The sequence below is a fragment of the Asterias amurensis genome, chromosome 11 (assembly GCF_032118995.1).
Source record: "Asterias amurensis chromosome 11, ASM3211899v1".
Classification (NCBI taxonomy): domain Eukaryota; kingdom Metazoa; phylum Echinodermata; class Asteroidea; order Forcipulatida; family Asteriidae; genus Asterias; species Asterias amurensis.
The window spans coordinates 12,984,594-12,995,222 of record NC_092658.1 but is presented as its reverse complement, the minus strand read 5'-3'; the positions used below and the strand labels follow the sequence as shown (position 1 = coordinate 12,995,222).

Sequence of the window (10,629 nt, the reverse complement as noted above, 5' to 3'; positions counted from 1 at the left end):
TCATTGTCAACAGTCAACGAAATTTGTATCCATGTCGAGATTCCCGCTCGATTTTTAATTGAATAACGTTGTTTCTATTCATCGAGAGTCAACCACAGAAATATAAAATTTGTTCCATTTCTATGGAACCAACGCACGACCACGTGGTAATTTGGCTTAAATGCCCTTATTATAAGCTTGCATATGACGTAATACAAAAAGGAGGCAGGTTATTGAAAGAAGGCTTCTCGTGGTGCGTTGAAAACGTGCGCATGAGCTCACCAGTAACCAGCGATGATCGCAAAATTGATAACAGCTCTCAACGTAGAAAACATGATGAGTATGGTTAAATACCATAGAGCTATTATGCATGAGGTACCGTCACAATGCTAAACCAAAACGAGGCGATGGGCGCAGCCACTGCAGGTGATGGTGGACGTGCGCCCATAGCCTCAGTTTGGGAAAGAATTATGACGTCATGCATAAATATTAAGAGGGGCGTATAGCTCTACGCTAAATACTCATCTGCATATCCGTCATATTTTCCACGCTTTTTTTGGTGCGTAGAAAACGTGCGCGTGAGCTCAACATACGGTTGCGCAGGATTCGAATGTGATAACATTTTGATGTGTTTGAAACAGACTATAGTGAAAATAGTCAGAAAGCACCATTAGATACTGTTGTAAATAATCCCATAAAATCGTGTAGTGATGTTTCTGAATAACACATATGTGGCGACCCGAGGGTGTGCCATTTGCCTCTTTCGAGCAATGTAACTAATGCCATGAAGATGTATAGTATTTTTCGGTACGTACACTGGTCTATGGGACCAAAGGACCCTGAAAATAATGGAGTTGACATCAAACTGTTTGATGTTGTAGGTCACCAGAACACACTCAAACAAAAATCGACAATTAGTAAACAATTTGAATCATGCATTCTAATTTATTTTCTACCGGCCAATTCAATTCAAAAGCCTATCCTACGCACATTGAGCAATTATTTAATGTAAAGTAAAGGTACTGGACACCTTGGTAGTTGTCAAAGGTCAGTTTTCTCACTTGGTGTATCCCAACATATGCATAAAGTAATAATCTGTGAAAATTAGGACTCAATTGGTCATGGAAGCTGCAAGAGAATAATGGAAGAAAAAGGCACACTTGTTGCGGAAACTTGTATGCTTTCAGCAGATGCCTAAAAAATGTTTCAGTCCTTCAGTATTTTAATATTTGAGTGAGAAATTATCTTTCTCAAAAACCACGTTACTCCAGAGGTAGTTATTTCTCATAATGTTTTATACTACCAACAGCTCCCCACTGCTCGGCCTCAGTAAGTTTTTTTGCTAACAATTATTTGGAGTAATTACAGTGTCCAGTGCCTTTAAATCACATAAACAACATCAGTTACATCTGCGGAATTAAACAAAAACCTGTTGTAACCAAGGCTATTCCCACGACTGCAGCCATTTACACAGAAACATTGGTAGGGCCTATCATAAATGTGTTTTTTTCCCCGTTGAAATGTTGCAACAACTTTCTCTTCCTTTGTCTAACCACCGCCAAATGCAAAGTGATATAAAACGAAATCAGAGGGTGAAACAGAGAAAGAACCATTACAAAAAATCACAACATGATTTTTAATCAACGATTTAATGAAGCACAGAGTGCTATGTCTAACTGATGAAGTCCTTTATTTGATTAAATACAGAACCTTGGACTCTTCCAACTTATCAACTTGAATTTTTGAATTTTTTCTAGTAAAAATTACCCTATTTGAGAAAAAATAGACAGACTGACCATGTTTTAACTTGAGGTTTGTTGTGAATGCAAATCAAATGCCAAGGCACCCCCTGAAAAAAATAATTGGACCGGAAACAAACTTCGTCATTTTGCCAGCTTTTTGTGTTCCCTCTGTTGCAAACATGCCTTCTGGATGACTAATTCGGAGTTCCTCAAACTCCTGATGTGCAAAAGTTTTTCCTCAATGGAGGAAGAAAAAAAAAATACTGGGTGGACCATTTTTATGTTTTGGAGATTTGTTTGTCAATGCAAATCAAATGTCAAGGCACCCCCTATGAAAATGTCAAGGCACCCCCTATATGTAAAAATGGAACAATAAAAAAAAAATCAGCAGTTTTTGCAAGCTTTTTGTGTGCTTCTATGCAGCAAACATGCCTTCTGGATGACTTATTGTGAGAAACTCCTGATGTGCAAAAGATTTCCCTCAATGGAGGGAAAAAATACTGGGTAGACCATTTTTTGGTTTTTGTTTTGTTTTGTTATTATGCCAAGGCACCCCTATGAACAATAAAAAACTTCATCTTTTTGCAAGATTGTAGTGTTCCTATATGCAGCAAACGTGCCTTCTGGGTGACTCATCGGAGTTCCGCCAATTCCCAGGTTAGCAAAGATTTGGAAGAGTCCAATGTATATATTTTTTTTTTTTTTTTTTTTTTTACATTGCATCATCACAACAAACGCGGGGGTATGGCCCAAGCTGACCTGAGCTGCAGAAAAAAGGTTAACGCCCAAACGAAAATGAAGAAAATCCAAAGTCTATGATTGGTCATTCAACCAAGTTGGAAAACACTTTGTGACATTTGTATGACGTGTGCATCGAAAACGGTTTTGCCTGGTACAATATTTGTTCATTGTAATTAGTGCAAGAAGTGAGTTTGCACAATGATGTATTCAATGAGTGTTGAACAATTTAAATAACAAAAACAACTGGATGTAACGCAGACACGGTGTCCATGTAACATCCAAGTCACACATTTTTTCAAAAAAATTCCATTAATATATTTCATCAATTTTTCACACTCAATGGAGAATGTTACATAAAATAAATGGGTCAAATAAATGATTTGTTTTCATAATATATGGACAAATATTGCACACAAATCACACTGTGTCTCAACTTGGTGAAATGGCCCACCTATATATGAAATCATTAGTCAAGCACTCAGAGCATGATGTTATAACGCCGTTTCCAAACTAAATGCTACGGCTATATGGCTCTGGCTGGATCGCCATGTTGTCATGCGTAAAAGTATAGGACGTTCTTAGCAACAGCCATAGCTGTAGCCGAAGCTGCTAATTCGGATACGGCGTAAGACTCGTCACAATGCCCAATTACGAATTCCTAATCCGTCCTAGAAACTCATTATTCTAGTTGAGAGACCAAGATATATATTATATGACAAATTGCTATATACAAGCTTGAATAAGTAATATCTGATATATAAGCTATAATATAGAACAATCACAGCATACAAGCTGAAGTTAAAGGGAAAGTATACGTCTGGTAATTTCTCTTAAAATTAATAGCAGTAAAAACTTTGGTTAGAGTACAGCAGCTTTTGATAGCACGAAGTATTTTGAGAGATATTTCATTTTGAAGCAGTGGTTATTTGGAAAACATTTTTATCCTCCAAAATTTGAATCTGAGAAACGTTACGGTCGATAACTTTTCCTCAGATTGCGTGTTCCTCTTAGGGATTATTCTTCCTGCGTGGACATTACCGTTCAGGATTTTCGGCGATATCTAGTCAAATATTTCAAACTATATTTTCACAGGTTAGTTTTGTTGTGTACACGATTAAAACAATCGATTGTTCAATTAACCAAAGGTATACTTTGCCTTTAAATACCTAAACGTTAAGCTACAGGCCTGGCATAATATTATCAAGAAACGATCACTGGCGCATTGTACAAGCTTGTGCATTACTAAAACATACTACAACATATCATGCATTTTGCATTTAATGGATGGTACAACGTCAGTGAGAAATGATCGATAACTTTCTTATAATTATCACATTTAAAACTAATAACAATAAGCTACAACAAAATTTCATTTATTATTTTACGTAAGACTAAATAGGATTTTTTTTTTTTCCTTTTGGAATAGTTTTTTTTTTTTTCTCTTCTCGTTCTTCTCTTCTCTATTTTCTTATTTATTTACAGGAGACTATGGAGTACGTTATTTCTAACACTCCATACGAGACATATCTTGTGTATTTCTCCCTCTTCGAGGGAGATAGTTATCAAGCAGTTTTTTGAACCCGTTTATGGGGTTACATTTTTGTCAAGTAATTTTCCAACCCCGTGAAGGGGTTTCATCAGCAACAGTTGCACTAAACGTGCACGGCAGGTCTTCCTCTACTCAACACATCTTCGCATTATAGCGTTTGTTTATGTCATCCAGAACTTCTGAGAACCATTATCTCTAATAAAAGTTTGATGACACTTTCCAAATAGGCTTTTTTGCTCAGATTGTGAAGTGACCTGCTTCAACTGTTTATAACACACAACCTGTGTGTTTAATCTTAAAGCATCTCATCACGTTCGATGAAATTCTCTCATAACTTCAAGATTTCACGTCTCACAACATCATCCAATCGAGAAATCACGGTTGATGACGTTTTCTCAAATCTTTCGATGTGTTGAAAAATTTACACACATCATCATCATTATAATCATGATTATACAGATAAAAACTAAAACACATTTTTAACAGTGATGTTTCATATAGTGCAAACCAAATATATATTGATACCTCACCATGAAATGCCTCAAATCATATATAAGTTCATACTTAATCGATATCAAAACATTTACATCTTTTTGCAATTCATGTGTAAAAGAAAAAGCACCAAAACAGGTCATAGTGAACTTTCAATTGGTGGATCTCTTGTAGGTGTTTTTTTTTTCTTCTTCTTTTTTTTTTCGTTACAAAGTTAAAATATCCCCGTCAGGTTTCTTTGATAACATTGTTCCCGTGTGACTCATAATATAAAACATCTCACCATAAACTTAAACAGAAATTTTTTTTATAATAAAAACAACCAGTATGCCTACTATGAAAAAGACAGCTGTTTTATAGACCCATTAATAGTGACAACGAAACAGTAAGTGTTTTTATGTAAATAGTGGATTAATTATTATTGCTGTCTACCTCCATGATTATGATTATTGCTGGTGCAGGATTTGTAAAGGGTGTCTAAATTGGCTAGAAATGTAAAAACTGGGTGTCAAAAATGTTCACTTACATTACATCTACATGTAAATGACAGATTAAACACGGGGTCTTAAAGCCAGCCAGACACCCCTCTGGCTAAAGCTATGATGTGCTAGACATACTTTAGGTCCTTACCAATAATGTGGAAATGATCCACATATGAACATATCATCACTTAAAAAAGTCAATTCCTTACACTTAAAAAAACAGAATAAAATTAGCTCATCTAACTGAGCGAAAACGTATTTTCATTGTCAACCAACAAACAGTTTAAAAACTGAGGACCAACAATCAGATGTTAAAAAGAAACCGGAAGAAAATTGGTTCATCAAAGTACAAAAAAATTGGAATCACATACTATGAGTGTTTGTAATATCAGGAAGAAATTGGTAATAAAAAAACTGAGAAAAGAATAACAAACTGGAAAACAAATAAAAATAAAAATGCCAGTTCTCAGAGGTTCAACGGAAAGCTTCATCAACCAAACAAGGCCCTGACAAAAAAAAAACACCCATGCCATCATTGAAAGATTTTATTGATGGAATGTGTTTTTTTACTATTTCACAATCTCAACAAAGGCCATGAAGGATTAAAACGTTGTTTCCACCCCTTCCATGCAAAAAAAATAATGTTTTGGTGGTTTTGGTGGGTGCACTCTCAAAGTACAAAATATAACCATACAATTAAGATAACCTAAGGCACTGGAAGTTAAACATTTTTTTTACCCACCTGCCAAGCCATTAAAAAATGTGTTTGGTGGAATATTTATTCTGATTGTGACAATCTAAAAAAGTGCACACAAAAAACACCCCACCAAAATCAAGTGGCCCTGGAAGATAAAAAGACTTGTTACCCTCCATTTGTTTAATATTTATTTAGCTATTATTTCGCAATCTCACAATCAAGCAGTCGTTGGGTTTTCTAACTGTGAAATTTGGAACACAATGAATACAGCAGTTAGCTGTTCTGTAGGTTAATGTGTTCCACACGACAAAGGTAATTTATACAGACATGCAGATAAAAGATCATGCAGCGCCCAATGTACAATAATGGTGTCTGGCACTCTATGTAATGTTGGAAATGTGAAACATGGTGGGCGATTGATGGTTATATCACTGACAGCAATGGTCAATGTCTGCACTGTTGAATTGTTGTATTTACAGGGTGTCATGGCCTAGTGGTTTAGAGCATTGAATTCAAGTTCTGGTTGTTTAGATATCAGAGTGTCAGAGGTGGTTTTATTCTCAATCATGACACTTGTATCCTTCAGCGAGATGCTTTGCTTTTCTTTAAAAGATATATAAATGGGTAGCTGCGGTGGTGGGTGTATTGTGACCCGGGGCTGTAAACTCCCAGGGATTTGAGAAAGATTGAGTGTTATTGGCCCAATGACCAGGGCACTAATGTAAAGCACATTGATATGGTTATTGTAAAATGGGCTATATAAGAACTAGTTATTATTATTATTGACTGATTGATGAATCGATTGTGTTGCTTAATTCAGGCTGAAAGGATTGAAGGATTGTCACTGATTAAACGATTTTGTCGTGAATAGTTGTGACCGATACAATTGGTTCACCAAACAGGTAGTCGCCACAATTTTTGTAGTAGTCGTGAAGGGTTAATACCAGTGAGTCTTTAAAATAACATACAATACAACACAATCTAACCTTTGATAATGACTGACCAATCTACATCATGGTTTCTCTAATTGAGTCTTCATCACTGCAGCTTGAAAAGGAGTTTGGACGCATGGGGTGACATGATGGCACAGGTTCTGTATCTTGGTGGGGTTTTCTTAGACTGGACTCAGTATCATTGATACCACGTAGGAACGCCTCTTCTTCCCCTTGGGTGTTTGGAATGGTCCGTGGCATCACAGCTGGTGGTGTGTCAGCTACTCCCTCTGAAAGACCAAACACAGGGTTTAATAGATGTTAAATTTGCATCGTGGATTAAGAATATTCATTTTGGTTTTACCCATATACACCGAAGTGTGTTTACACTGTATACTATATCCATTAACCAAATCACTTTCGAAATTTCAGGAGGCCTACCCGTCAATGACCTAACTATTTCATCTGTGCCTCAACACCTTTAAGCAAACGTTTGATTTAGGCGCTTTATAAATTGTTGTACGATTGATTGATTGATTGATTAATTGATTGATTGATACTTAGTACTTTCCCCAGTTCTGTCTCAACAACCTGTTCTGTCTAAAACACTACAAGAAAAATGCTACATTTATTTAAACACCATTAAGGAGTTTCCAAATAATATGTAAATAAATTTGTAAAAAATTAATAAAATGGAAACAAATATATATATAGATAAATAAAATAAAATAAATAAAGAAACTAGAATACATCATTATAAAGTTGCTTGTTCTTGTAACATTCAATGGTAAGTTTCAAATGAGGTTAATTATCTCTTGGATGTGGATGTATAAAAGGAGATAAAATGTTTAATTTGCAATGAATCAAACTTACTGTAGCGTTTGATCACAAATACTGACGAACTGAAAACCAAAAGTCCACAGAGTATCACAATGCACACATACCCAACCCATTCTGTAAAAAAAAGAAGAAACCAGAAATGAAGAATCAAAAGCAATTTGGAGGGGATGGCTGGATGGGAGGATGGAGGGGAAGCTCCCAGTAAAGGCAACACGTTTAGTGATAAGCCATTTGCGAGTAAGATTTGAACAATGACTTGCTTAGACACAATGTACCGCTTACATTTGACTATAGAGACAGTAGCTATGTCAAATGGTTCGGGTCAGGTTTTTTAAAGTGACCCCTACATCTATTCAGAATCGTGTATGGGTGTTCACTATCTCCTACGTAACTAAGCAAAAGCTAGCATAAACATATGACATAGCAACTGGTCATCGAAGTTGCATGAGAATAGTCAAAGAAGAATTTTGTGTGCCTTCAGATGCCTAATAAAAGGCTTAAGGCCTGAAGGCTTTTAGTACTTTAGTGAGAAATTACCTCTTTTCAAAAACTACGTCACTTCAGAGGGAGCCGTTTCTCACAATGTTTTATACTATCAACCTCTCCCCATTACTCGTTACCAAGTAAGTTTTTATGCTTACCATTATTTTGAGTAATTACCAATAGTGTCCACTGCCTGTAAACATTTCTCTACTAACCTATGTTTAAACCAGAAGTCGGTGACTCATCAGGAGTCGTCTCTTCACCTGTTTTCGCACTCTCCGTTTCAGGGGTCTGCATGTATGCAGTAGTGCTTTCCCAAAAGGTGACTGAGGAGTCATTTGGGGTAGAGGGGGTCTCCACCAAGCTGGGTACAGTGGTTGTAGGCTCTGACCAAGAAATAAACACAGGCATTTATTGCAGGACACATTCACAGGATAAATTAAACACTATTGTGTTATTTTGTTCAAAGTTTTGGTTTTACCCTTACACCGATGTGTGTACGGACTGCATACTCAGTACTGAAAACAAAATGTGAAAACAAAATCACAGGCAAATTACTTTGGTGGGATTCAAACCCACAAGTAATTCAAAGACTCAAGTGTAAAAGGTCAACCATGTTTTCCAAGGCAGAATTTTGTCTAGTGCAAAACTAAATAACCTAAGGGAAAACTAATACATATCTTTTATTTTTAATATAACATTAATATATCAATTGCTCAGTCTCACTCATGCAATGTCTGTGTCCCCATTTTTGTGTACGTACTGGTACCGTTTTCCTTGCATGCATTTCTTCTCTCTTTGCCCTTATAGGGAAGGGGAACAAAAAGCATTTGCTTCTCCTTTTTCTACATGTTAATGTCACATTATTATCTGTTCAATAACCAGAGCAAGTTTTCATGTGTACAAGTTACAGTTTATAGCCCCTTTCACACGAGAGCAATTTAGCAAGGGTACATCATGTGAAAGAACAACAATTTTTTGGAGTGTCCAGGGTCCCTTGTAAAATCTTGTCCAACATTGCAGAGCAATGTTATCACACTTTGTATTGAATGATGTTGACATGAAATAAATGTATCCAAACATGCCAAAATGAAAAGAACTTACTGTTGCATACTTCACAGTACTTGTCCTTACTGTCCACACAGAGACTACAGTGAATACAAACTTCCTGAACTGGTTCGAAGACATAGTCTGTAGAATTGTATGTTTCCTGGCAGATCTTGTTCTTCTCTGGAATTTCAACAGTAAAGAAACAAATCAAAGTAATGAAAAACAAGAACTTTTAAGAATATACTTTCTCAAGCATTTTCTCAAGTTCTGACAGATATTGGGCTGACATAGTCATCCACGATAGTCCTTGCGCAAACTTGGCCATACAACATGCTTAATACAGGTTGCAAAATTTTATGCCAGTGTGAAAGTACATGGAAGTAAACCGTATTCATTTTAGTTTACCTATATACACTGATATAGCACTGTATACTCAGTACTTTTTTCAAACCCACGACCTTTGCAATTCTAGAGCAGTGTCTGTCCAACTAGACCACCAAGATTGCCCGGTGGATAGATGCAGTTCGATCCTATGTTTTAGCAGGGGGTACTGCAATAATTAAATAGATTTGCATCGGGAATTAAGGATAATCATTTTGGTTTTACCCATACAATACAGTGTACACGAAAAGGTCATCATCGAGACGTGGAAGCAAAGCTGCACATTTTTTTTTCATAACACGCAAATTATGTAAACAGACAAAATACCCATATTTGACCATTCAGGTTTTACAATCAAATAGATTAATTCTCACCGAGCTCCATGTTATCTTGCAGTTGATTAGGTACCATAGGCCAGCACATGCCATGGTGACCTATCCATACTTCCATTACAAGAATCACCCACAATTCTGTAAAAAGAAGAAGAAAAACATTGTCAATGGCTGACATGAAAATTCTGGTATTTCTTTTACTAGCTTTGGAATGAGGCATTGCATAAAGAATCACAAACTTCTTTTTTTCGAAAACCAGAATTTGTGGAAATAATTAACTAAAAACGGAAAACAATTCACCACTTACTGATCATCAAAGGCGACATTTTCAGCTGATCGTTTATGTTGCGTTTCGCTCCACACCGGCTCGCTTACATGAAAATATTAATGATGCGACAGAATGGCGTTGGATTCCTCTTCAGCTCCAGTGATTCCATTGGGTACAGTGACTAAAAGCTACCGTAGCTGGGTTTGTTTTGATTGGTCTGAGGTCTCCTCGGTTGGCCAATCAAAACACAGATATGGAAAGCTTACTTTCGGTCGTCCACGCTGCACCTGTGTGTCCACGTGTGTGGTAGTATGTATACAGTAGCATGGTGGAAACGGTACTGAATTGGTAATGTTGGTGTAGAATTTGTGCGTAGCTCTATGATAGGTCAAAGGTCAAACCACACGCCGGTTTTTGGCCGGTCTCTGGCGTTATTCACGAGCCTCGAAGAATGACGTCAGACAGTCAGGCTAGGAAGTGGGGTGACTATCATCAAATATACCACTAGACACCTTCTTGGTCTTCTTACTTGGTGTATCTCAACATATGCACACAATAAAACTGTGAAAGTTTGAGCTACATTGGTTGTCGAAGTTGCGAGAGAAAAGTGAACAAAAAGAACCCTTGTCGCAAGTTGTGTGCTCTAAGATGCCTTTTATTC

At 36.7% G+C, this 10,629-nt stretch overlaps 1 protein-coding gene across 1 annotated transcript; it reads right to left on the bottom strand.

The window, feature by feature from the left end:
- Window positions 1–910: 910 nt before the first annotated feature.
- LOC139943989 (uncharacterized) lies at window positions 911–10,290 on the bottom strand. The gene is made up of 6 exons (XM_071940915.1): window positions 10,008–10,290; window positions 9,743–9,838; window positions 9,042–9,167; window positions 8,153–8,323; window positions 7,488–7,568; window positions 911–6,904 (listed from the first exon to the last, which is right to left on the bottom strand). The coding sequence occupies exons 1-6, from the start codon at window positions 10,024–10,026 to the stop codon at window positions 6,690–6,692; spliced, it is 708 nt and encodes a 235-aa protein (XP_071797016.1). The 5' UTR covers window positions 10,027–10,290; the 3' UTR covers window positions 911–6,689.
- Between the last annotated feature and the right edge of the window lie 339 nt (window positions 10,291–10,629).